This window comes from Mauremys mutica, chromosome 1 (genome assembly GCF_020497125.1).
Source record: "Mauremys mutica isolate MM-2020 ecotype Southern chromosome 1, ASM2049712v1, whole genome shotgun sequence".
NCBI lineage: Eukaryota > Metazoa > Chordata > Testudines > Geoemydidae > Mauremys > Mauremys mutica.
In genome coordinates, this window is record NC_059072.1 from 150,524,008 (window position 1) to 150,551,854 (window position 27,847).

At 46.2% G+C, this 27,847-nt stretch overlaps 1 protein-coding gene across 1 annotated transcript in view; it reads right to left on the bottom strand.

The window, feature by feature from the left end:
• The window catches only part of LOC123356431 (scavenger receptor cysteine-rich type 1 protein M130-like), a 42,578-nt gene that overhangs the window by 1,546 nt on the left and 13,185 nt on the right, over nt 1–27,847 (bottom strand). Inside the window, exons 4-14 of the mRNA XM_044999686.1 lie at nt 26,521–26,838; nt 19,969–20,292; nt 19,186–19,488; nt 13,406–13,468; nt 13,008–13,319; nt 12,626–12,661; nt 12,136–12,273; nt 11,168–11,248; nt 7,966–8,049; nt 3,118–3,207; nt 1,855–2,007 (exon numbers count right to left, since the gene is read on the bottom strand). Coding sequence (XP_044855621.1) covers nt 1,855–2,007; nt 3,118–3,207; nt 7,966–8,049; nt 11,168–11,248; nt 12,136–12,273; nt 12,626–12,661; nt 13,008–13,319; nt 13,406–13,468; nt 19,186–19,488; nt 19,969–20,292; nt 26,521–26,838 — 1,902 coding nt within the window. The remainder of the gene's footprint in view (nt 1–1,854; nt 2,008–3,117; nt 3,208–7,965; nt 8,050–11,167; nt 11,249–12,135; nt 12,274–12,625; nt 12,662–13,007; nt 13,320–13,405; nt 13,469–19,185; nt 19,489–19,968; nt 20,293–26,520; nt 26,839–27,847) is intronic.

The following is a 27,847-nucleotide window of genomic DNA, read 5'->3' on the forward strand; positions in this document are numbered from 1 at the left end:
ACGGTGAGGAGGAGCACAGCCCCCCCAGTTTTCTGTTTGGCCCACCTCAGTCCCCCCACCAGGAAGAGGCTGGTGTCACCCTTGAGTCAGTGAGAATATTCATGTGATGAGAGTGACAAGTGTTTGCAGGATTAGGACCTTAGCTAGGGATCATCAAGTATTTCAGTCCATTTAACAGTGTTTAGCGGAACTCAGGGTGGGGATACAGCTGAGACGGTTAGTTTAACAATAGCTGTATTTTAGTGAAGCGACAGTGGCCTCTAGTGGTCAGTAGAGGCTGTTCCAGGTTATTTACTCAGCAACCCTTACTGCAATTTCTCTCTCAAATGTGTCCATGCACAGAGCTCTACAAGCAGGGGTGGCTCTAGTTATTTCGCTGCCCCAAGCACGGCGGCACGCCGCGGGGGGCGCTCTGGTGGTTGCCAGTCCCGCGGCTCCGGTGGACCTCCTGCAGACGTGCCTGCGGAGGGTCCACTGGTCCCGCGGCTCCGGTGGAGCATCCGCAGGTACGCCTGCGGGAGGTCCACCAGAGCCACCTGCCGCCCTCCCGGCGACAGGCAGAGCACCCCCAGCGCCGTGCCGCCCCAAGCATGTGCTTGGCGTGCTGGGGTCTGGAGCCGGCCCTGTCTACAAGGAGAGGAGCCTCCTCACAACCATCGCTTTGGCCAGCGTCACTTATTTGCTGCATAACCAACATTCCCCTCCCCACCTCCCAGAGATTGTTCCTGTGGGTCACTGGGAAACACAGACATTTCCAGCATTGCCATCTCCAAGTGTTTGGAAATCGGGAGTAAGGCCTCAAATATCAGGAGATTAGCTTAAAAATCTTGAGATTAAAACAAACATTTTGGTGTCCTTTTGGTTTCTGTTTGTCTTCTGGTTCCTAAGCCTTTAGGTTAAACTTGGTTCATGATTTGAGGCTTCTTTCTGCAACCATGAGGTCTAGAAAACTTCCTTTCTTAAACTGAAAGCTGAGATTCTCATGTAACCACCTAAGTCTAGGAGCTGCATCTTTTACCAAATATCGGGAAAGTCTACACTAGAAACTTAAGCTGGCCTATTTCAGGTCATTTACGCCACCACAGTAATTCCTGCAATGGTTCATATACACACTGCCCTCCTTCTGCCCATTGTGTGGGTCCTCACCAAGAGCTCTTCCACGGACTTAAGAGGGGCAGTGTAGGGGGCCGAGAGCCGTGCAGCTCCCCGTGAGGAGCCTGGCTACCCCTGATCTCTTGGCTCCCCTCTGCTGGGAGCCAGATCCCCGCTCCCTGCTGCCAGGAGTGTGGCTGGCCCCCTGGGCTCCTGGCATGGAGCTCTGTGCCCGTAGTCTGGGGTGGCTCTGTGCCTGTAGTCCCAGGCAGCAGCCCAGCTGGGAGTGGGGAGGCAGGCAGATGCAGCCGGGCTGGGAGTAGGGAGCAGGGGAGCCTGGCAGGCACCGCCCAGCTCTGAGTGGGGAACAGGGTGAGTGTAGCCTGGCTTGGAGAAGGGAGCCTGAGGGCAACCAGGCTCTAGCTGGAGCCTCCCAACCCTCTTTTTTGTCAATTTCATGGCTCTAGCATGCATCCATGAAATTGACAAGAATGACAGCCAACCGCTGACGTAAGTAAGGCAGTGTCTACACAGACATTGTGTCACCCTATCTGCACTGACATAAGCCCCAGGCCTCTCGTGGGGGTGGAGTTATGATGTTGGTGTAGTAGGGCACTTACATCAGCAGGAGCAAGGTTGTAGTGTGTACAGTGTCAGAATTAGGTCAATGTAAGATGCCTGACAAGTCTGTAGTGTAAACCAAGCTATAATGAGACTAGCAATCAAACCACAAGAATTGCAACAGGGCTTTTCCCCACTCACCTCTCTGTGAATCCCTGTTCCTGTCACTCTCCCGAGTGGCCAAAGTAACCTCCCGGGCACACTGCCCTGAACCAGGATCATCTTCAGGGTCAAAAACTTCTCTGACATCGTCATAACTATCCCCAGGGACATCTCCAGGCAAGGCATGGCCCTCTGAAACAGAGACAGGGGTTAATGGTAATGAGAAGAGACCTTCCACTGAATAGAGAAATACATTTTACACCAGGTATGAAGGGCCTTGAGGTACTGACACCCTCACAATGATAAGAGATCAAAAGTTCCCTTCTCCCCTGCAACCTCAGTGTCAGAGGAATTTTATACAGGTCACATTTATTTGACACATTTTAAGGACTTGATGTGTCTGTAAATTGCTGGACAGAACCTAAAGCAGAAACCCAGGTGGGGATGTGGGAGATCTGGAAAGAGGTGGCTGGGGGTAGGGTCTATGTCAGAGGAAGATTTCTTCACTGTAATTTGTTGTTATACTAATTATATATCAATTAGTAATTAGTAACAGATAAATGACACTTTAATTTGTTCTATCACCCATTTCCTACATTTTCAAATATGGTTAAAATCTTGTTTTGATCCATTTCCCTGAACTAGTCTGGCCCATAAACCACCCTCAATCTGCAGTCTCTGGAAACTGCATCACCAGTTCAGGACAAGATATGGGTATGTGTGTGAAATCTGTACATCCCTTCACCTATCACAGTGCATGTGAAACTCACGTCTAGATCAGTGGACTCAGCACAGGCAGGAATGGTGGAGAGGGACCTTTACCGCCGATCAGAGGGCTGTGCTCAGAGAGATTGTCCCCTAATATTGTGAGTAACGTTAGTGCATATGAAAGTGAAGGCCAGGAATCAGTGACTAGAATCGGGCAGCATGAGCAGGGGGAGAACAAGCTTCTCCTAGAGTCATGAGGGTGAACAACCTCCTTCTAGAGTCACACTGGTTGGCTAATGTGCCTCTATTCTGACCTGCTTTGCTACTTCTTGGTCCTCTCAGTGCATCTCTGGACTAAACCAGTGCACACAGCCATGCTTTATGGGAGAAGAGTTTGTCAAAGAGCTGCTTGCAGAAGGCTTGATCCTGTGAAGTGCTGAGCACTCTGAGCTCCCACTGATCACAGCAGGACTGAAGATGCTCAGCACCTTACAAGAGCAAACCTATAAAGCACAATTTTTGTCTCTACAAAGACAATATTATTAGCTTTTTCCTGGGCTAACGTTGCTCCCAGAAGGCAGATTCACTCCTCACCTTGGTTGTCTGGAGTCTGGGGGTCATCATTCAATGCAGGCTCCTCCACGTTATCGTAATCCAACTGAGACCCCTCAGGGGAAGCTCCCTCTGGAACAGCAAACACAACACTCAGCTCCCTCTGAACACACCCAGTTCCTGAGCAGGTTTCTAGTTCCCCATTAAGTGCCTGTTGCATTGGAGTCCAGGCTATTTATCCTGGCATTTGTAGGAGAAGTCACAGGGTGATTAAAGAGAAAAGGGAAAGTCATGGACATTCTGTAAACTAGGAGTGGTGTCACTGTGACAGATTCCCCCCAGGGTGCCACCTGGAACTGAGGTACCACTAAGCCCTCTGACTCACCTGCCTGGGCTCCGTCTCACACTGTACTGCTGTGACAAGCTGCAGACCCACTCCCAGTCCTACACTTCCACCAGCATTCACACAGGTAGGGACACACCCAGCTGCAGTTACATGCAGGCTTTCTGACCAGCCACTGTATGAACTAACTGTGACGGTACCTCCCATAAGGCTTTATGGAAATATGCTTAGAATGTGTTTTATGCTACATAAGCCATGTAACATATCTCTGTAAGGGTTATGATCTACTGAATGTATTAATCCTATTTGTATGCATGTATCATTTTTGTATTCAAAGTTATGAATGTTATGAATGTTGGCTGTGTACTGGCTTGGTTTCTAAATAACCTTAGGCTATGGCTACATTAGAACTTCAAAGCGCTGCCGTGGCAGCGCTCCCACGGCAGCGCTTTGAAGCGCTAAGTGTAGTCAAAGCGCCAGTGCTGGGAGAGAGCTCTCCCAGCGCTGTCCGTACTCCACCTCCCTGTGGGGAATAACGTACAGCTCTGGGAGCCGCGCTCCCAGCGCTGGGGCTTTGACTACACTGGCGCTTTGTAGCGCCGCAATTTGCAGCGCTGGAGAGGGTGTTTTTTCACACCCTGCTGCAGCGCTGCAAATTTGCAAGTGTAGCCATACCCTCAGTAGAGAATTTGCTCAGTTCCTGGAGAAAGGAATGTTGAAATTAAGTACCTAATCAAGAAACACTTAAAAGACAATGGATCTTGGAATGCTCCAATCCACATAAGAAGTCTACTTGAGGATGTTCAAGGTAGATTGTAAACAATGGATGCTACCTGTAAAAACTGAGAGTCATGCATGAACATGTGACTTGCCCAGGTGACTCCTAAACTCCATCTTGGAGCTGGACTTTGCATAGGAGAGAGAGGGGGATCTCCACCCACAAGAGAAAGTCTATTTAAACCCCAGGGAGACCCCTCCATTTTGTCTTCAGCTGGCTAGAAGAGGAGCCATCATGAAGAACCCCCTAACTACCACCTGAGCTGGAACAAGAGCTGTACCAGGGGAAAGAATTGTGCCTAGGCCTGGAAGGGGTCCAGTTTGAGAAAAAACTTACTGAAGCATCTCTGAAGGTGAGATTATCTGTATTCAGTTTGATTAGACATAGATTTGCGCATTTTATTTTATTTTGCTTGGTGACTTACTTTGTTCTGTCTGTTACTACTTGGAACCACTTACATCCTACTTTCTGTATTTAATAAAATCATTTTTTTATTTATTAATTAACTCAAAGTACGTATTAATACCTGGGGGAGCAAACAACGGTGCATATCTCTCTATCAGTGTTATAGAGGGCAAACAATTTATGGGTTTACCCTGCATAAGCTTTATACAGGGTAAAATGGATTTATTTGGGTTTAGACCCATTGGGAGTTGAGCATCTGAGTGTTAAAGACAAGAATACTTCTGTGAGCTGTTTTCAGGTAAACCTGCAGCTTTTGGGGCAAGTAATTCAGACCGTGGGTCTGTGTTGGAGCAGACGGGAGTGTGTGGCTCAGCAAGACAGGGTGCTGGGGCCCCGAGCTGGCAGGGAAGGCATGGGTAGAAGTAGTCTTGGCACATTGGATGGCAGCTCCCAAGGGGGTTTATGTTATCCAACCCGTCACACCAACCATAGAGAGACTACAGCCAAAACAACTGCCAGCTTCCTAGTCTAGGACCCCAGAGCTGTACCGTCCTGCCCTGGTCAAAACCCCGACCAGTATGAATTTATTATCCAGTTTGCCTCCCCCTGAATGTGCAGAGGAAATGCAACAGCCTTTTCTCCTTGAGCTAAGATTTCCAAGCACTTCATTCCAACTCACTCATTTAGATAAAGAAAAAACAAGTTTACTAACTACAAAAGATAGATTTTAAGTGATTATACGGGATAACAAACAGATCAAATCAGATTACCTAGCAAATAAACAAAAATGCAAACTAAGCTTAACATACTAGAACAGGGATAGGCAATCTATGGCATGCGTGCCAAAGGCAGCACACAAGTTGATTTTCAGTGGCACTCACACTGCCCGGGTCCTGGCCACCGGTCTGGGGGGCTCTGCATTTTAATTTAATTTTAAATGAAGCTTCTTAAACATTTTTAAAACCTTGTTTACTTTACATACAATAGTTTAGTTATATATTATAGACTTATAGAAAGAGACCTTCTAAAAATGTTAAAATGTATTACAGGCACGCAAAACCATACATTAGAGTGAACAAATGAAGACTTGCCACACCGCTTCTGAAAGGTTGCCGATCCCTGTACTAGAAGGATAGGATTTGACTTAACAATCTCTCATCCTGACTGATGATACAAGCAGGATAGCAGATTCTCAAGGTACAAGCTGCACTTGCTTTCCAGCTAGGAATCCCCAGGTTTTCATACACAGGCTAGAGATCCCTTTAGCCTGGGTCCAGCTCTTCCCCCAGTTCAGTCTTTTGTTCCTTTAGGAGTCTTCTTGTGTCAGGAGTGAAGAACCATGGATAATGTCACTTCTTGCCTGATATAGATTTAGCATATGGCAGGAGCCATATGTTTTAATCTTGGTTCCCAGGCCAGTTTGTGGAAAAATACTGACATCCCAAAATGGAGTCCAGTGTCATGTGGCTTTGTCACATGCCCTTGCATATCTTGCTGAGTCACAGTGACCATTACTTACAGGCTGTCTGGAGCGTTCTCAGGAAGTTTAAGCTATTCCACAGCCCATTGTCTTTGTTGACGAGCCATTGGCGCTGTTTGTCTTCTTCACTGTAGTACCTGAAAGGCTGGCTGTAGGTGTGTTCCAGAGTAATCCCAATACAGATCCATAGTCAATATTTATAACTTCAGATACAAAAATGATACATGCATACAAATAGGATAGTCATATTCAGCAAATCATAACTTTTCCAGTGACACCTTACATGATCTCTCTTGTACAAAATTCATCATAATTATGCCATAATCATATTATAATAATATCACTGTGAAGAATATGGGGTGCAGTGTCACAGCAACCTTTACTTTCTCATAAATAATTTGGGGCCCATCCCCACTGAATCCAATAGCAATGTTGTCAAGCCCTTCCATGGGATCTGGATCTATGTTGGTGCTGAGCTAACTCTGGACACACTGACAGTAGCTGCTGCACCAGAACTGACTTTTGTGAATCCAGCTGCACTCTCAGCAAGTTTGCAGATGACACTAAACTTGGAGGAGTGGTAGATACACTGGAGGGTAGGGATAGGATACAGAGGGACCTAGACAAATTAGAGGACTGGGCCAAAAGAAACCTGATGAGGTTCAACAAGGACAAGTGCAGAGTCCTGCACTTAGGACAGAAGAATCCCATGCACTGCTACAGACTAGGGACCGAATGGCTAGGAAGCAGTTCTGCAGAAAAGGACCTAGGGGTTACAGTGGACGAGAAGCTGGATATGAGTCAAGAGTGTGCCCTTGTTGCCAAGAAGGCTAACAGCATTTTGGGCTGTATAAGTAGGGGCATTGCCAGCAGAACGAGGGACATGATCATTCCCCTCTATTCGACATTGAGGAGGCCTCATCTGGAGTACTGTGTCCAGTTTTGGGCCCCACACTACAAGAAGGATGTGGAAAAATTGGAGAAAGTCCAACGGAGGGCAACAAAAATGTTTAGGGGCTAGAGCACATTACTTATGAGAGGCTGAGGGAACTGGGATTGTTTAGTCTGCAGAAGAGAACAATGAGGGGGGATTTGATAGCTGCTTTCAACTACCTGAAAGGGGGTTCCAAAGAGGATGGCTCTAGACTGTTCTCAGTGGTAGCAGATGACAGAACAAGGAGTAATGGTCTCAAGTTGCAATATGGGAGGTTTAGGTTGGCTATTAGGAAAAACGTGTTCACTAGGAGGGTGGTGAAGCACTGGAATGGGTTACCTAGGGAGGTGGTGGAATCTCCTTCCTTAGAGATTTTTAAGGTCAGGCTTGACAAAGCCCTGGCTGAGATGATGTAGTTGGGAATTGGTCCTGCTTTGAGCAGGAGGTTGGACTAGATGACCTCCTGAGGTCCCTTCCAACCCTGATGATTCTATGATTCTAACTGAACTATATAAACATGGTGTAAAGTCTCCTAGTTTATATGGGCTACATTGTGATTTGGGCTTGTGTTCATGCCATAGAAGCAGGTGGGTAAGACCATGGGCACAGATTAGGGTTTTGTTTAATGCTCAGTGCCAGATGTGAAATTCAGATTTTTCTATTGCAAACAAATATTCCTGGGCCCCATTCCTTGCAGGTCCTCCCGCGGGGGAGGCTACCATGAACTGTACACAGGAAGGGCCAGAATTTGATCACATATTTCCATCACAGGGTTCATCAGAAATATTTGAAAGTCTGATTAAATCTGATCCCACCAGAAGGGATACAATCAGTGCTGGGCCATGAAATCGAGTGAAGGGAAATGACGGCCTTTACAGAAAGTGCCGTGGAAATTAAATTCTCCACCCAGATTTGAGTCTTTGTCTTTGTATGCCACCTTACCCCATTACCTTGTTCTGATCCAGAATCGTTTCCCCCTTCACTGTCCCCGGTGTAATACTGCAGTTTCGTCACTGAGTCCTTTGCATAGGAGACTGGAGAGACAACAAATGAGATATTATCACAGTGAGAACAGCTAAACTGACTGCTGGCTGATGCACCCGGGTCCTAGATCAGGATTTACAGCATCCATATATTCCAGGTATAGCTCTTCAACAGTTGAAGTGCAGCTCGTGGAGAAACTACAGTCTAACACAAGTTGTAGCTAAAATTAATATTAACACCATTTTTTAAAAAAAGCTATACAAATTGGTGAAAGAATTTCAAAATTGGTTTTTGCTCCTACTGAGTGAACCTGATAGCGTGAGAGTGAGATTGATAGAAAGAGAAGCTCTCACTCATATGTGCATTATATCAGGAAATTGCATCAGTCTGTATTCAAAAGTTGTGCTGTGTGGACCTCAGGTGCTCGTGATCTCCCTGCATTCCACAGAATACAGCCTGTGTTTACTGTTCATACGTCACATTTGAATAGTTTTAGATTTAAGTTTTAACCCTACGTTAATTTTGTGGATAACAATGACATCTTCAGATTGTAAGAAACACAAGCATGAAGAAAAAAAACAAAGTTTGAAGTCAGAATGGGAGGAAGATTTTGATTCACTGTTAAAGATGGCAAACCCCTGGGCCTTATCTGCAGTGCATTGCTCAGTCACTACAAAGCAAGCAACTTGAAAAGTCGTTATGAAACGAATCACAATAAATTTTCATCTAAATACCCTTCTGAATCAGAATTAAGGAAAAACAAGATAGACACATTAAAAATACACCTAAACAGTCAACAGACTACTTTCAGCGTTCAGTAAAGAAACTGACACAACGACCAAAGCTAGTTTTGTTATGGCATGGAATAGCACACATGCTCACTTGTGTGAACTCCTGTATAGTGCAAATGATTGGTTAGTGTTTTTGCATAGCTATGTTTTAAGTAAAATAATTGTTTAAGGCATAGATAAGAGAAATCCTTATTTTAACTACATAATGAGGGTCAAAAGACAAGCTTGTTGGAACTGAACTCTAGGATACAGCTCAAGACCTTTTAACCCTGCAGACCAGACCATGCAGAAGCCAGAGCACAGATGCCATGACCCTGACTGGCCATCAGGAGACGTACGTCTGTTTCATTGGAACTGGAGAGCATACGATGCTTGGTGTGTGTATTCTGTTGATTTGTTGCTAATTGTTAATAAATTATTGTACATGTTTAAGGATATTGACTGTGTTCTGAATCCATCTGGAATGGTGTTAGCTCTGAGCCCACAGAAGGATAAAGTTGGGTCCCTTATGCCCTGAGTACCCATGAGGATCGGGGGAGCCCTATATTACACTCTGTGTATCCATGAGGATGGTAGGGGCGGAGTCATAAATTGTACAGGTAACACCACTTCTTAAAGCAAAATACTCCCTCTTCCCCTGTCATGAATATATGGGGAAGGGCAGCAACCTTTATGTATGCAGTAGCATAAAATCTCTCCTTGGCAGCTGTACTGGATTCCCTTATCTGTAAAGGGTTAAGCAGTTCAAATAACCTAGTTGGCACCTGACCAGAAGGACCAATAAAGAAAGAAGATACTTTCAAAGCTCGGGGGGGAAGGATTTGTTTGTTGTTCCCTCTCCAGACAGAGGAAGAAGACAAGCAGGTACAATATCACCTGAAATATATACCTGGAATAATGCATCTAAAACCACAGAAACTGTGAGGACGGCAAGGAGATGTGTTAGGTTATTTCTTGTTTTGGCTTGTGAATTTCACTATGCTACAGAGGTAGTTTCATTCCTGTTTTTGTAACTATGAAGCTGAGCCCAGAGGGGAATCCTCTGTGTTTTAAATCTTTTTATTACCCTGTAAAGTTACCTTCCATCCTGATTTTGCAGGTGTGATTCTTTTACTTTTTTTTACAATAAAAGATCTTCTTTTAAGAATCTGATTGATTTCAAGGTCCTAAAGACAAAGGGTCTGGTTGAGTTCATGTTGCTAAGTCAACTGGTTGGTATTTTAGTCTCAAGCCTCCCCAGGAATGGGGGTGAAGGGGCTTGGGGGGATATATGGCGGCGGGATAGGGACTCCAAGTGATCCTTCCCTGAATTTTTGTGTAAATCACTTGGTGGTGGCAGCAATATACCATCCAAGGACAAGGAAAGAAATGTGTGCCTTGGAGAAGTTTTAACCTAAACTGGTAGAATATAAGATTAGGGGGTCTTTGAAGGTCCCCACATCTGTACCCCAGAGTTCAAAGTTGCGGGGGAACCCTGACACCCCACCTTGTTGAAAGATTAGGCCCCTTGCCTCCCAGGATCACAGCCTGTGACCAACTGGATGCACTTACCATGCTCAAGAGAGCCTCACAATGTCCTAAACTGAGAGTAGCAACTGATTGATATTGAGTCAAAATGCCACAAAGGTTGAAAGGGCCGTGATTCAAAGTTACCCACATCTCCTGGGCTGATCTCTCTGATCCCAGGCCAGGAGGGAGCCAACCCAGCAGACCAGAGGCTGCGGTGGGAGGGGGGCACAGAACATCCCCTGCTCCAGCAGTTTTCAAATGATGCTATAGCCTGGGCCCAGAGACAGTCACTTTGCTGACCCACAATTAGTTACACTCCAAGGCTACAAGATGGGCAGACGGGACTGGCTGTCCTGAGAATGGGGTCTAGCAGAGTCCGCTGGGGCGGGGGCTCACCTGACCAGATGTGGATTACTGTTTTGTGGAGCTCTGAGCCAGAGCAAGCGGGAGTCCCTCTCCACTCTTTCTATCAGTAGTCCCCTGCCCCTGCATCTGGCGCTCCTGCCGAGAAGCAGGGTCAGGTTGTGGGGGCTTCTCCCTCTCCCTGGGAGGAGTGCCGGGCATGCATACAGGGTGAGGCACGCCCCACACCCTGATCCCACTCCCTGGAAAGAGAGGCAGGCGGAGCAAGTCAGGGTGTGGGAGCACTGATTTTTCCAGGGCCCCCAAATTGGCTGGGGACCCTAGACACAGGCCCCATTGGTCCAGTGGCTAATCCATCACTGCACCTATATGAGTTCAGTAACTGGTCTTTCCACAAGCCCAACGCCCACAGCAGTCCAGGGTTCACAGAGCTGGTGGCTGAGGATATCTAGCTGTGGGTCATGGCCTCAAGATGGAAAGCTCAGTAGGAATGAGACACACATACCTGAGTGACCCAATATCTGCTTCTCTCCCATCAGGTTATAATCAATCTCCTCATACACGGGATCTGAGGGTCTTGTGGCATCTGAAAAAAAAGGACAGTGTTTGCATAGGGTCATAGAAACTATAGATAGGAAACCCTATTAGATCATCCAGCCCTGAGCCCTGGGGCCAGTCCAGGACCGATCCCTACAGCACTTTCCCAATGCTCAGTCCAGCCTACATTTGAATGTGCCAGGTGACGGAGACCACGTCCCTTTCCACAACAACCCTTTGATGATGGTTCCCATGGGCTAGTTCCCTGTCACAAGTGTCTCCTCATATATAGCCTAAAAATTTCCATTATACATTCATCTCATTAATCTTTGTTATTCTCCCTGGTATCACCTGAAATAATTCCTCTCCCAAACTGATGTTTACAGCTATGAGCAAAACAGCACTTATATATATATATATACTTAGTACTTCTACACATGCTGCCTAGGGACTGTGTGGGCATTAACTAGTGAATGTTTTTGTGCTTTTTAAAAAATGAAAAGTGCCAAATATTGGAATTGTCTTTGATTTTTTGACAGTTATCACCCAAGCTCTTTTCCAGCATTTCTTCTTCCTTGAACCCTCCCTCCTACTGAGTCTCTCTGTTCAGTGTCCTCCCTCACACGCACTTTCTTGTACTTTCCCCTAACGTGATCTCTATTTTTTGCCAATATTTACCATCTCTCTAATCCCCTATTTTATTATTTCTCTGTCACCACTGCTCTCAAATTCACCCAGGTTAGTGTCATCTGAAAGTGTTATTGCTCTCCTGGTTATTTCTACAGCCAGATCATCAACAACAATATTAAATAAGACAGGACTTAGCATAGACCTGAGGTCCCCTCACAGCTCTGCCAATGCCCACAGCTCTCCACAGCTGCAGCTCGCCCTGCTACTGCAGAGACATTTCAGACAGTGACACTAATCAGGACCCACCTCTGTGCTGTGCCCTGGCCCTCTGCACCTGCACAACCAGAATGATTAACAGCAGACAGAGAAGGACCCCCAGGATAATGCAGATGACAACCGGCACCGTGACTCTCCCACTGTCGGTCAGAGGGCGGCGTGGGGGAGCTGGATGGAAATGAACATGCAACAGGGAAAGATTAATCTATGAGAGTCAGGGGGGCCCAGAGGAGCTCACCAGTGTCTGACTAAACCATCTAGGAAGCAGGGTAATGGGCTGGGACACAGTCTGGGCGCAGCTCACAGGATGCTGCTTAAATCATAGCCCTGGTAGCTAGAACCAATAGACAGGAATTGTCCTGCTCAACATGGCCTGCAGCTCCCACCCAGGTGTCATTCACCCTTAGATTTCACACTCTGTGTAAAGAAGCTCATTTTCTCAGGCTGGAGGTTCCAGCTCATCCCCCTGTGAGCCTGGCACTAGGTAAATTTAACCCTTGATTGGAAGAGAATGTGTTACCTGTTGTAGCTGGTGAAGCTGTTGTTTCTGTCACACCTGTAAGGGGAAAAAGAAGGAGAGCTGGAGTGTGGAGTGAGGGGATGGTGACATGCTGTTACATGATTGTTCCTCTGACTCCCCATGTGCCTCTGCACATCACCTACATTTCACCCATGATATCTTCCTCAGAGCAGCACAGGCTTAGTGGCTTAGCCTGTGCTGGATACAGGAAGTGACATGGTCTGATGCCATAGCACATTAGAATACAAGAAGTCCCAACACATCCCATCCATTAAGGAAAAAGGAGGCCTGGTCTGTGGGCAGGAATGGGGACCCAGCTGCTGTGACACTTGCTCCCTCTTAAAAATTATATAATGAAGCAGAAACATCTCCTGTCACTTACCCGAGCAATTCACAGCAGCATCTTCCTTATGATCACAGTTACTCTCACCCCATGGCATGGCAGGACAGTCCCAGAGAGATGACTCTGTCCCTCTGCAGTTCACCTTCTCCACCCAGATGGGACCAGTCCCCTCGCCAAATGCAGTCTTGCCTGGGGCAGATACAGCAGATCCACAGCCCAGTTGTTTACACACAACGTTAGCATCTGCCATGTCCCAGCCGTCATCACAAACTGTTCCCCACGAACCACGGTACCAAACCTCCACTCTGCCCGAGCATCCATTTCCTCCCATGACGCGTAACTTCTCCTGGCCTGGAAATGCAGAAACCTCACAGGTTACTGGGACAGCTGGGAATGTCCTTAGGGACTGAGGAGGCGACACAGAGAGGCAGAGATACCTGTGCAGCTCGTAGAGTTCAGGCATTCAGCAAATGGATTCTGAGATGGTTTCCCTCTCCTACCTGTGGAGATAAAATGCTGAGGTGAATGGACTGGGCGCATGTGTGCTGCAGCACTTTATAAATTGTCCAAAACTAAAATCTGGTAATTTCGATAATTAGCTCTTCCAGTGTTTCTCTAGATTTTGAAGTCTTTGATCAGTTCCCAGCTGGCATGCATGTGTCTTTATGTAACTGGCAGGACAGTATATCTAAGGGTTTGTCTACACTTGAAATGCTACAATGGCACAGCTGCACCACTTCAGGTAATAACAAAATGTTTTTTAAGTACATCAGAAGCAGGAAACCTGTTAACAAACAGTGGGGCCCCTGGACGATTGAGATACAAAAGGAGCACTTAAAGACGATAAAGTCATTGCGATGAATTCTTTGCTTCAGTCTTCACGGATGAGGATGTTAGGGAGATTTCCCAACCTGAGCCGTCCTTTGTGGGTGACAAATCTGAGGAATTGTCACAGATTGAAGTGTCACTAGAGGAGGTTTTGAAATTAATTGATAAACTTAACAGTAACAAGTCACCAGGACCAGATGGCATTCACCCAAGAGTTCTGAAAGAACTTAAATGTGAAATTGCAGAACTATTAACTATGGTTTGTAACCTGTCCTTTAAGTCAGCTTCTGTACCCGATGACTGGAAGATAGCTAATGTCACGCTAATATTTAAAGAGGGCTCTAGAGGTGATCCCAGCAATTACAGACCGGTAAGTCTAACGTCGGTACTGGGCAAATTAGTTGAAACAATAGTAAAGAATAAAATTGTCAGACACATAGAAGAACATAAATTGTTGGGAAAAGTCAACATGGTTTCTGTAAAGGGAAATCGTGTCTTACTAATCTATTAGAGTTCTTTGAAGGGGTCAACAAACATGTGGACAAGGGGGATCCAGTGGACATATTGTACTTAGATGTCCAGAAAGCCTTTGACAAGGTCCCTCACCAAAGGCTCTTATGTAAATTAAGTTGTCATGGGATAAGAGGGAAGATCCTTTCATGGATTGAGAACTAGTTAAAAGACAGGGAACAAAAGGTAGGAATAAATGGTAAATTTTCAGAATGGAGAGGGGTAACTAGTGGTGTTCCCCAAGGATCAGTCCTAGGACCAATCCTATTCAATTTATTCATAAATGATCTGGAGAAAGGCGTAAACAGTGAGGTGGCAAAGTTTGCAGATGATACTAAACTGCTCAAGATAGTTAAGACCAATACAGACTATGAGTCGGCAATGTGATGTGGCCGTTAAAAAAGCTAATGCGGTCTTGGGATGCATTAGGCGAGGTATTTCTAGTAGAGATAAGGAGGTGCTAGTCCCGTTATACAAGGCGTTGGTGAGACCTCATTTGGAGTACTGTGTGCAGTTTTGGTCTCCCATGTTTAAGAAGGATGAATTCAAACTGGAACGGGTATAAAGAAGGGCCACTAGAATGATCCGAGGAATGGAAAGCCTGTCGTATGAAAAGAGACTTGAGGAGCTCGGTTTGTTTTCCTTAACCAAAAGAAGGTTGAGAGGAGATATGATTGCTCTCTTTAAATATATCAGAGGGATAAATACCAGGGAGGGAGAGGAATTATTTCAGCTCAGTACTAATGTGGACACGAGAACAAATGGATATAAATTGGCAATCGGGAAGTTTAGGCTTGAAATTAGACGAAGGTTTCTAACCATCAGGGGAGTGAAATTCTGGAACAGCCTACCGAGGGAAACAGTGGGGGCGAAGAACCTCTCTGGCTTTAAGTTTAAGCTTGATAAGTTTATGGAGGGTTTGATAGGATAACACTATTTAGTCAATAGGTCAATAACGTGCCGCCACTGGTAATTAGTACCGAGGGTCAATGTTGGGATATTGAAAGTCTTTTTCCCGAGTGTCTGGCTGGAGCGTCTTGCCCGCATGCTCGGGGTTCAGCTGATCGCCATATTTGGGGTCGGGAAGGAATTTTCCTCCGGGGTAGATTGGCAGTGGCCCTGGAGGTTTTTCGCCTTCCTCCGCAGCATGGGGCAGGGGTCGCTTGCTGGAGGATTACCTGCTACTTGAAGTCTTTAAACCAGGATTTGGGGACTGCAACAGCTGAGTCAAGGGAGAGAATTATTTCAAGAGTGGGTGGGTCAGCTTTTGTGGCCTGCATTTTGCGGGAGGTCAGACTAGATGATCATAATGGTCCCTTCTGATCTTAAGTTCTATGAACTTCAAAAAGATCTCACAAAACTAAAAGCAGCAAAGAATCCTATGGCACCTTATAGACTAACAGATGTTTTGGAGCATGAGCTTTCGTGGGTGAATACCCACTTCGTCGGATGCAAGACTAAGTGATTGGGCAACAAAATGGCAAATGAAATTTAATGTGGATAAATATAAAGTAATGAACATCGGAAAAAATAACCCCAACTATATATACAGTATGATGGGGGCTAATTTAGCTACAACTAATCAGGAAAGAGATCTTGGAGTCATGGTGGATAGTTCTCTGAAGACGTCCATGCAGTGTGCAGGAGCAGTCAAAAAAGCAAACAGGATGTTAGGAATCATTTAAAAAGGGATAGAGAATAAGACAGGGAATATCTTATTGCCCTTATATAAATCCATAGTACGCCCACATCTTGAATACTGCATACAGATGTGGTCTCCTTATCTCAAAAAAGATATACTGGCACTAGAAAAGGTTCAGAAAAGGGCAACTAAAATGATTAGGGGTTTGGAACGGGTCCCATATGAGGAGAGATTTAAGAGGCTAGGACTTTTCAGCTTGGAAAAGAGGAGACTGGGGGGGATATGACAGAGGCATATAAAATCATGAGTGGAGTGGAGAAAGTTAATAAGGAAAAGTTATTTACTTTTTCCCATAATACAAGAACTAGAGGCCACCAAATGAAATTAATGGGCAGCAGGTTTAAAACAAATAAAAGGAGGTTCTTCTTCACACAGCGCACAGTCAACCTGTGGAACTCCTTGCCTGAGAAGGTTGTGAAGGCTAGGACTATAACAGTGTTAAAAAAGAACTAGATAAATTCATGGAGATTAAGTCCATTAATGGCTATTAGCCAGGATGGGTAAGGAATGGTGTCCCTAGCCTCTGTTTGTCAGAGGGTGGAGCTGGATGGCAGGAGAGAGGTCACTTGATCATTACCTGTTAGGTTCACTCCCTCTGGGGGCACCTGGCATTAGCCACTGTCGGTAGACCTTTGGGCTGACCCAGTATGGCCATTTTTGTGTTCATATGTTCAGTGTAGACACTAACTGTGCTGAAGGGAGGGGTTCTCAGTGTAGGTAATCCACATCCCCGACCTAGTGCTGTTTACATGGGATTTAGGTTGGCTTAATGACATCGCTCGGGGGTGTGGATTTCCCCGGCACAAATTAGCCGGGTCGACATAATTTTCTAGTGTAGACCAGCCTGGAATTTACTCCAGTTCCCCACTCAGACAGCATCATTGAATCCCCTGCACGGTGAATGGAATGTAAACAGACACATGAATTGAAATGCACCCTCACCCCTGCAGGAACCAATAGAAGAGGATTGTTAATTTTAAGAACAGCCTATATAGGAGTTGCAGGTCTGTACCTTCCTACACTGAGAGGCAGTGTATTGACACTGGTTATGGCACTAGACTAGGACTTAAAAGACCTGTGTTCTATCTTTGTACCTGTCCTCAATCTGCTGTGTGACCTTGGGCAAGTTATTTCATCTCCATGTCCCTCTGCATCTCCTCCCACCTGCCTTGTCTGTCTCGGCTGTAAACTTCTTATGGCAGTGCCTTTCTCAGTCTGTGTTATTACAATGCCTGGTGCATTGAGGCCTTGAGGACTTTAGGTGTTACAGTAATATAAATAATGCTTCAGACACGGATCTGTCGATGGACTTCACAGCCCAGACCTCTGATCGTTATTCCCAGGAAGATTTTTAACCATAAAGCCACACTACTGCTGTTCTTTAGTCTACTCCTGAGGGAATTCTGCACCAAAATATTAAAAATTCTGCTCACAATATTTTAAAATTCTGCAAATTTTATTTGTCAAAATAACACTATATAATCATGCCAGTTTCAATTATTTTGGTAATTTATTTCAAAATATCTGTCAGCAAGTATGTCTGTAACAATACAGACACACAAAGATTCCCCCAGGAGTAGTGAGTTAAAGAAACCCTTATGACAACCCAGTTCCTGTTTCTCTGCCCCCTCGCCGCCCCCCAGACATTAACTGGGAGGCTAGACACCCACAACCCCTCTCCCCTTGGGCCCGCCACAGCCCTCCCCCAGCTAATACACCCAAACCCCCTACCACCCAGAGCCCAGCCACAGGGGTCTCCTGGCCCAGATACCCGGACCTTCTCCCCCCCCAAGCCCAGCCGCAGTGGCCCCCCTTGCCAAGATACCCGCTCCCTCCCCACAGAGCTCAGTCATGCCCCCCCACAGCCCAGACACCTGCCCCTCCCTACCCTTCAGAGCCCAGGGATCCAGAGGGAGAAACAGCCTGATGCTCAGTCCCAGGATTGTGTGGAGTTTCCTATGTGCTGACATCTCCTTCCCTCAGAGTGTGCTGGGAACTGCAGCTCCTGGGAACTCTCTAGCTCCCTTCCCCTCCCCCCAGTAGTGTCTTCTATGTGAGAGCTGGGCTTTGCTGTGTCCAGTGGTCTCTAGTGGTGGCCAGCAGCACTGCAACCCATTCTATGGGGGGAAAGCCAATGCTGTATGCATAACATTAATTTCTGCAAAATTCTGCATTGTGCAGTGGTGCAGAATTCGCCCAGGAATATTTAGTGGATAACTCTTACTGGATCTCACTAGGGGACTGGTCCAATACCCATGGAAGTCAACAGGTGAAAAAGGTGGTCTTGAGGTTAAGGCATTGGCCTAGATTTGCAAGTGATTTGCTGCCAATGCCTTGATATACTACAGACTCCTTGAGACAGTTTTTATGTCTGTTCTCTATCTATAAAATGGGGTCCATAATGCTTTCTGGAAAGCAGTGTTCTTGTGTGGGTGACACTTGAGTTTGCCACAGTAGACAGCAGGATTCTGATCCCAGTTTTTGCAGCTCTGAAGTGGAGTATGAAACACTGCCTACTCACATTGGCAGTGAAGGGCTTTATTTGTTAATAGTGTTTACGTACCTACACGAGAAGATTTCTGAGAGCAGATAGCTTTTTAATCTAGTACACAAAGGCCTAACACGATCCAGTGGCTGCAAGGGGAAGCTAGACAAATTCAGAACAGTTTTTTTTAACAGTCACCATAATTAACCTTTGAAACATTTTACCAAAGGCTGTGGTGGATTCTCCATTACTTTAAGTCTTTAATTCAAGATGGGAGGTTTTTCTAAAAGACATGCTATAGCTAAACCAGAATGTATAGGCTAGATGCAGAAATTACTCGTTAATACTCTATGGCCTGCAAGATTAGATTATTTTAGCAGGCTCTTCAGACCTTAAAATCTACAATTTGATTACTTCACTGGGTGTTGGATTAGGTCATAACTGATCATTCTGTGTAATGTGTATTTTTTAATAATTGATTTCCATGTTTGTTATTAACAGACTACATTCCTATCTCTATAACTCAGAAACTGAAAATAAGTTTGTGCCATTGCTGAGTATGTTAAAAGAATATAACTATTTATTTCATAAAATATAGTGAAAATATAAAATACCATAATTATATCAAAACCTGTCAGCAAGTTAGACTTGTGTTTTGAGTGTTTATATAGTACAAATAGTTTACTATTTACCTTCACAAGAGATGTGGGTTTCTTGTCGTCTGTTACATGACTGCTGATTCCATGGGTCTGACGGGCATTCCCACAGGGAACCGTGCTGCTTATCGCACCGAATACCATCCACCCAAGTGGGGCCAGAGCCTATTCCGTATGTAACGTCTTTTTCAAGAATCCCACTGTCTCCGCAGTCCAAATGGTTGCATATAAGTGCCCTGGTGGCTTCATCCATAGGACTGTTGCAAACACTGCCCCATGTCCCATTGTAGAAAATTTCCAGCCGCCCAGCACAGTCACTGTCGCTCACCAGCCTCAGATCTGTGAACTCTAGAAGGAAATGCAGAAGTTGGCTGTGACATTTTCTGATTCTGAAACACAATGTGGTTTGAAGGCTGAATCCCTGAGATTGCTAACAAACCTTCACATTCTTCTACAAAAGCAAGATTAATTTCATGAGTCAGAGAGACTTTTCTGGAGACCAGTGACAGACATATTAACAATGGAATTGTTATTTAAAATACATCATTCACCAACAGTTACACACAGTGTTACCCAACATCCATAATTTAATACATGTTCTAAAGCTAAGGTAATAATGCAATATTTCCAGTACCCCTTGATATTAACTGTTGTCAGCGTAGACTTTTTAATGGTGACCATTTCAGGTGGATAGATCAGGAAGAAAGACAGACAGAGAAAGGGAAAGGGAGATAAACTTTCTGTTATCCTCATCTCTCTCCTCAAACACCCATATACTTCATTAAATCCCCTGGTAACCAAACTCATGAGATCATTCACAGAACAGACCTGAGCAGAGAACTCCTGCGTCCTCTTTATGTCTGCAGTTGTGCTGGTCCCAGCCCCCGGAAGGACACTCCCAAAGATCAGATTCGTTCCCGGAGCAGTTCACATCATCCAGCCAGATCTGCCCAGATCCTTGCCCATAATGAGCAGAGACAGTTGCATTGATGGCACGTCCACATCCCAGTTGATTGCAAACAACATTGGAGTCTGGAAGGTCCCAGAAATCATCACAGACTGTTCCCCAAGTGCCATTGTAATAAATCTCCACTCTCCCAGCACAGCGACCTGGCCCATTCACCAGCCTGATCCGCCTGCTCCCTACAAGGTAATATGTAATATAATGATAACTGAACAGCTTCCACACAAATCAATTACACTGCTCCAATAGATGAAATAGTCAAATGCTTTTAAAAGTCTGTCTTTAACAAGAAACATAAAGAGAAGTCTGCAGAGTTAGAAAGTGATTAAGGGTTGGCAAAGAGATCTAAAAGTGCATAAGGGAATAAGGCTTAATCCCGAATGCTTTCTCCTAGGAGAAAGAACTAGCTGAGAGTTTGTGGATCTGCAGAATCAGTCGTGCCTTTAAAACTCAAATCTTTTCAAAGATGTATTTGAAAATAAGCTTAGAGGGCATTCGAGGAATTATTAGCTCACAAGTTTGCTTAAGTACTAATAATTATGTTTGTAAGTGCTGAAGAATTGGGAGGTACTAGCAGATCAGAGGAAAGCAAATATGGCACCAATTTATTTGAACAATTATGTAAGAAAGACAAGTGATCCTGATTACTACAGTCCTGTAATTCATATTCCTATCCTGAATCCAATGTAACCATAAGCCATTAGCAGCTGAAATTTACAAAGAAACAAGTCATGCTAAGTACCTTATACTGCTTTTTAATAGCTATCACATCAATGGATGATAAGAATACAATAGATCAGGGGTAGGCAACCTATAGCACACGTGCCGAAGACGGCACGCAAGCTGATTTTCAGTGGCATTCGCACTGCCTGGGTCCTGGCCACTGGTGCGAGGGGCTCTGCATTTTAATTTAATTTTAAATGAAGCTTCTTAAACATTTTAAAAACCTTATTTACTTTACATACAACAATAGTTTAGTTATATTTTATAGACTTATAGAAAGAGACCTAAGAATGTTAAAATGTATTACTGGCACATGAAACCTTAAATTAGAGTGAATAAATGAAGACTTGGCACACCACTTCTGAAAGGTTGCCGACCCCTGCAATAGATGTAATAACTCTTCATTTTAGTAAAGCATGTGATAAAGTTTCTCACAAAATCAAGCTTTCAGCACTGAGCATTCTGACTTAGATATGATTTTGGCTAGGATGTGATCAGCTGCAGGGCTGAACACAAAATGTAATGATAAAATGGCACTGTGTTATGTATAGTGAAAGTCTCAGATTACACAAAAGTGAGATAGACTGTGAACACTGAAAAGTGGCAAATCATAAGCAAAAATATAAAGCCCCATTCTATACTATTAACTTTTAAGTATAAATCCACACTAAAGTCAAAGGGGAATTGTGCTTATATCCTGATGACACTATATGGCAGGGGTGGCCAAACTGTGGCTCGCAAGACAAATGCAGCTCTTTTACCCTTAAATTATGGCTCGCAAGCCCCTTCCACCCTCCCTTCTCTTCCTACCAGACCCAGGGGGGCGGGGAGCTCGGGACCTCTGCCTTTCAGTGCAGTGGTGGGGTGGGAGATTCTGTCCAGCAGGCAGGCGGGTCTCGGGACCTCAGCCCTGTGGGGTGCACCTGCCAAGGCTCAGGGCTTCTGCAGGAGTGGGACTGAAGCCCCAAGCCCTGGCTCCTGGCAGGTGTGCTCTGGCTCTCGAACTTCTGAAGCCCATCGTACAGTGACCAGTACGTTTAGCCACCCCTGCTATATGGCCCTTGGATAAGGAAATCAAAATGAGATTCAGTTCAGGAAAATGGAAGTGAATATGTCTGGGGAAAAATAATATGAAGCACATATAATCATTGGGATCAGCTGAGAGGGAGCAAAAGTGCAAGAGACCTAGTGGCAAGAAAGGAAAATAGAATAGATATGAGTCTGCAATCATGGGCAGCAAGTATCAAAGGCAGGGGGAGGCTGTGCCTCCCCAAACTGCCTAGCGTGGTTCTGCCCACACTCTGCCTCCAGGCCAGGCCCCCTCCTGTGGTTTGCAGTGCTCTGCCCTGGCTGTCCCAGGCTGGCTGGCTGGTGCTGGGGCTGGAGGTGCCCAGCGCACTGGGGCTGGGGGCGCTGCAGCCACACAGCCTGACACTCTGGGGCTGGCTGCCTGGAGGTGCTGCAGCCACGCCACCCGGCTGCCTGAAACACTGGGGCTGGGACCTTGCCCCCCCTGCTCCCTGGCCCTAGGGCTGGGTGTCACGGAGGGGTGCTCTGGGCTCCTGGGAGGGGTAGAAGAGAAGAGGCAGGGCCTTAGGTACAAGGGGAGGGAGAAAGGGGCCTTGGGCACAAGGGGAGAGGCTGGGGGCTAGCCTCCCCCAAAGGCCAGATCACCAGCCACCCACGTGTGCAATGTGATACAACTGCAAGAAACTAAGCTGTCTACTCTAGGCTGCATGCATAGAGGCATCATATCGGAGAGCCAGGAGAGCAGAGTGGTTCCCAGTATGGTTCTGAGAAGAACTAGTTGAATTTTCAGACAGAAACATTTTCCATTGGAAAATGTTGATTTGACAAAATTGCAACAATTGTATTGATTTTTTCAGTTTTAAATCAAAATTATCAAAATCTATTGTTTTGATAATGCTGAAATCATTAATTTCTGCTTTATCATTTCTTCTTTTATGTTACATTATGTCATATTACAATTATAATAAACATAAAAGTCAAGGCAATGGGGTCAAAATGAAATGTTTTAATTTTTCTGAAACAAAATTTTGGAATTTTTGCTTGCATGAAATTTCAAATTTTAATTTTAATTTGGAGGGAAAAAATCAAAATTTCCCAGTTTCCTGTGGAATGGGAATTCTGGTTTCTGACCCATGAGTTCTGAGGAGCACACCCGTGAACACTCCTGCCTGATCCTACTCCCTTGACACCATGAGGGGAAAATATGAAACAATCTAATGTGTCTTTAGAAATCTGTTTAATCTGCTTTGGGACAGCAAATATCATTATGCATTAACCATAAATGTAAGTTATTGTGTGGTGTCATAAAGTATTAGGGATGGAAGGAACCTCAGAAGATCATCTAGTCCAAGCTGCTGCTCAAAGCAGGATCAATCCTCAGACAGGTTTTTACCTCAATTTCCTAAGTGGCCCCCTCAAGGATTAAACTTACAAACCTGGGTTTAGCAAGCCAGTGCTCAAACCACTGAGCTATCCCTCCCCCTTCCTAACCTATCATTACAGGGCAGAATTAAGGTTGTCTATTTCCAGGGCTCTACTACCACTCAGGACAGGGCTCTCATCGGTGGGCTATGAGACATCCTGATGTGGGTCTCTCTCTCATTGACATTGTTCCACTTTAATTAAATAAATATAACCGGGCAGAGAAGGAATCATTCTATTACCTAGCATGCTCATCCTAGAGGCAGGTGATCTCTGTTCAAATCCCTCCTCCTCATCAGGGAAAGAGGGGACTTGAACTGGTGATTTCCCACATCGTAGATGAGTGTGTTAACCACTGGGATAAAAGTAGCACTCTGCCTTTCTGTTTCCTTCCTCCCCACACTCCCTTTTGCTGTTCATGGAGTTAGGTGTCCTCTGAGCATGTCTACCAGATCGGACTCTGGACCAGAGTTAGGCACAGAAATGTCTCTCTTCCCCCAGTTCCTGGAGCACAATCTGAGACTGGTGCCTCCCTGCAGCTCAGGCTTAGGGTACATCCATAGTGGAATAAAAGACTTGTGACATGGCTGCAGCTGGCCTGGGTCAGCTGACTCAGGCTCATGGGGCTCAGGCTTCAGGGCTAAAAATTCCTGTGTAGACCTTTGGGCTTGGCTTGGGGCCCAGGCTCTGGTATCCTTGCAGCACCTGACCTGGGCCAATCACAGATATTTAATTGCTGTGTAGGTGCCTGTCTCTGTGGGCTAGTCTACACTACGGGGAGAAATCGATCAAAGATACGCAACTTCAGCTACGTGAATAACGTAGCTGAAGTCGAAGTATCTTAGATCGAATTACCTACCGTACTCACGGCGCGGGATCGATGTCCACAGCTCCCCATGGCGACTCCGCTACCGCCGTTCAGGTTGGTGGAGTTCCGGAGTCGACAGGAGCGCATTCGGGGATCGATATATTGCGTCTAGATGAGACGCGATATATCGATCCCCGAGGAATTGATTGCTACCTGCCGATACGGCGGGTAGCCTGGACGTACCCTGTGAGAGGGGCAGAGTTTAGGACACACCCCTCTCACTAGCATCTCCCATTGACTAGTTTACAAGGCTCCCTGCCTAGTGAGCTGGCTTTTGTGAGTCCCATTCTAAGGCTTCTATCTCACTCCCACTCACTGTATAGGGTGCCTAACTCAGATGTTGTAAATCACGTCATTCCTGTGATTTTCTAAACTCTTAAAAGATACGTTTTGCAATGCCTACTTCCCTTTTTGGGTCCGGGCTTTAGTGATCTTTCTTTGAGCTCTCACATCTCTATTGTTTGCAACAGGTGTTGGCTATTCAGCAGCAGGGCCGCCCAGAGGATTCCGGGGGCCTGGGGTCTTCGGCGGCGGGGGGCCCTTCCGTTCTGGGACCCGCCGCCGAAGTGCCCCGAAGACCCGCGGTGGGGGCCCCCCCGCTGCCGAATTACCGCCGAAGCGGGACCCGCTGCTGAAGTGCAGCCCGGTCTTCGGCGGTAATTCGGCGGCGGGGGGCCCCCGCCGCGGGTCTTCGGGGCACTTCGGCGGCGGGTCCCGGAACGGAAGGGGCCCCCCGCCGCCGAAGACCGGGCTGCGCTTCGGCGGCGGGTCCCGCTTCCCCCCCACCCCGGCCCCAGCCTCTTACCCCCGGCTCCCTCCTCGCCCGGAGTCTCAGCGCCTCGCCGGAACAGCCGCAGTCAACAACAGCCGTGTCCCCGGCGGGGCCTGAGCTCCGTCCCGCTCAGAGCCGCGTGGTGAGGGGGCGGGGCTGGGAGCTCCACACCGAGCGGAGGGAGCTGAGCTCAGCCCAGAGCTCCCAGCCCCGCCCCCTCCCCACGCGGCTCTGAGCGGGGCAGGGCTCAGGGGCCCCGGCGGAGACTCGGCGCTTGATGCGCTGAGGCTCCAGGAGAGGGGCGGAGGCGGGAGCCTCCGCTGTTCTCTTGGGGGCCCCTGCGGAGCCCGGGGCCCGGGGCAAATTGCCCCCTTTGCCCCCCCCTCTGGGCGGCCCTGTTCAGCAGAGGGAATATTCTGTGGCTACAGCACTGCCTTTTCTTTGTCCCATGAAACTCTATTCAGATTTGGCTAAGATATACAGAGTTCAAATTGCCATTTCCCTTCTCTCATTTGAGTTCCTCAGGAAAACGTTGGCAGCCTGTCAAAATTACTGACCTTTCCCATGCCAGACTAACACTATCATCAAAGCAACAGCAGCAGCATTCACTGTACTGTGACCAGCACAGTTACCAGAGCAGCTGTAGAGGGGGAAGAGAGCAGGGCCTACTCCTCTGTAAATCCCCAAATCCAGCACTTGGCCTCAGTGGCCCATTTACCACCACACCCCAAACTCTGAGGGCAGAACATGGGACTAGAACCCCAAGAACCTGGCGATGGAGTAAAAGAGACACACAATGGATTTCCCCCAGCCATCCTGCTTGCGCAGCACATGGTCCAACAGAAAATCACACAAACTGGGGTAATATATGGAGTGGGAGTTCCCCCAATTTTGAAGGTGAGGGAGAGAGAGCCAGACCGGGCTGGATTTCCCCACAACCATCGTGCAGACCCAGCAACCCATCCCTACTCTTGGATAACAGCCTTCTCCTGCTGCTAGCTAATATTGTTAGTTCTGCAGGTTAAATTGTAGCAGCAATCTGGGCTCTAGTCCCAAAGGTATGAAGTAGGGGTCAAACCCCACTGAGGAGTCACAGGGGGAGGTGAGTGGTAGGGGTGCATATAATAGAATTTGTTTTTACATTTCTCTTTTAGGAAATTTCACATTAAAAACTACATTTAAAAAATATTATTTGGGTTGCAGATTCAAGCTGTCAAAAGTTAGGAAATAGATTTACGTTTGCTAGTGCAACCTTAATATGGGCTCTTTGTGCATGTGCATTATGATACAGACGTGGAGTATGTGATCACATACTATTTTTTTCACAGAGCCCCTGCCTCATTCAGTGCACAGGCTGGATTGTGCAGAATTGCTGAATTGCTGCTTTGCATCAGCACTTAATTGCTAATGTAGTTATACTGTTGTTTCTGCATATAACACACATACTTTTACTGGAGACAGTCCATAATGTGAACCTCAAATCCATATCTGTTTGAGATCTCAGCACAAGGTGGGGTGGAGGCAGGCCCCAGGGTGGGTCATGTTCCTATTAGACAAGGACAGGCTGTTTGTAAAATGTTTACAGTAAGTCACCTGAGCAAATGACACCGGCATCCTCAGTAATTCCTGCCTGGGCTGTCCCAAATGCGGAGATGTTGCAGAGAGTCAGACGAGTCTCATTTCCTGCACACTGGACACTTCTCAGCCCCACAGGGCCCGTTCCTCGCTCAGACTTAGGGGGGTTATAAGCTTTCTCAGCAACTCCACACTGGAGCTGCCTGCACACCACACTGGCATCATTCATGTCCCACTGGTCATCCAGTACTCTGCCCCACACGCCATGGAGGGAAATCTCAACTCTCCCATCGCACCGGCTCTCTCCATTCAGCAGTCTGAGTGATTCTGAATGACCTGGGCTCAGGAGAGATGGGAAATAGACTATGCACATTAGGAACAATACAAGCTATAGTATCTCAGTGAATTAAATGACCCATATTCAAATCATTGCATTGATACAGGCATCTGCATGTGTCTCAAGGTGGTAGTTATCAAGTATGGCAGTGGTGTGTGTGACACAGAGATCCCTGGGCAAAGGCTCCCCAGTCCTTTGAAATTCTGTCCTCAGACCTGACAAACTCACTACACCGAATACACATCTTGTAGGGAATTTATCCATAAAGGGTAACAGGTAAGTATCTACAGAAAGCTCGTAACTTATCATGACTCAGAACCATTATGAGATGTATGTGCAGGTAACATTTAAGGAATCATGGAAGTATATTGAATGTAGACTTTACAGACTGGCAGTAAAAGATAGTCACCAGGGCTAACAGATCTCAGTGACAGCCCATTCAAGCAGGCAGGAGCTGTTGCCCCTCTCTGGTTAGCTGGTGAGGTAATGGAAGGCTCAATTGCTCCAGTCCCAGACTATCAATGGAAAACCATCAGAGACAACTTCAAACAATCAAAACCAATACAGAGGTAAAAAAGGTAAAAAAAAGGAACAATACAACAGCAAGGAATCATCCTGCCTATGATTATAGACAAAAGACTGGTTCAGTATAACACAGAGTGGGAGAGGCATTCTGGATCCTGTCACTGAGGAGACACTTTTTGGAGCAGGGGTGTGTTTGTACAAGTTTGGATCCTGATTCCTGTGAAGCCAGACAGCACTGCAACAGACTTAACTTTTCCGGAAAAACCTATTTTTTGGATAGGAAAGGTAACTGTTGATAAGTGTAGGCCTTAGGTTGTGTTTTATGATTTTATTTTATATTGTAGCCATTTGTTTTCATCACTCTCTCTTGTTTTTAGTGAACTTTCTTTCTTAAATACATTTTGTCCTGTTTTATTATAAGTGCTTACAAGTGCTGTGTGTTATACAGGAGTTTACATTAAAACCAGTAAACTGGGGCACATT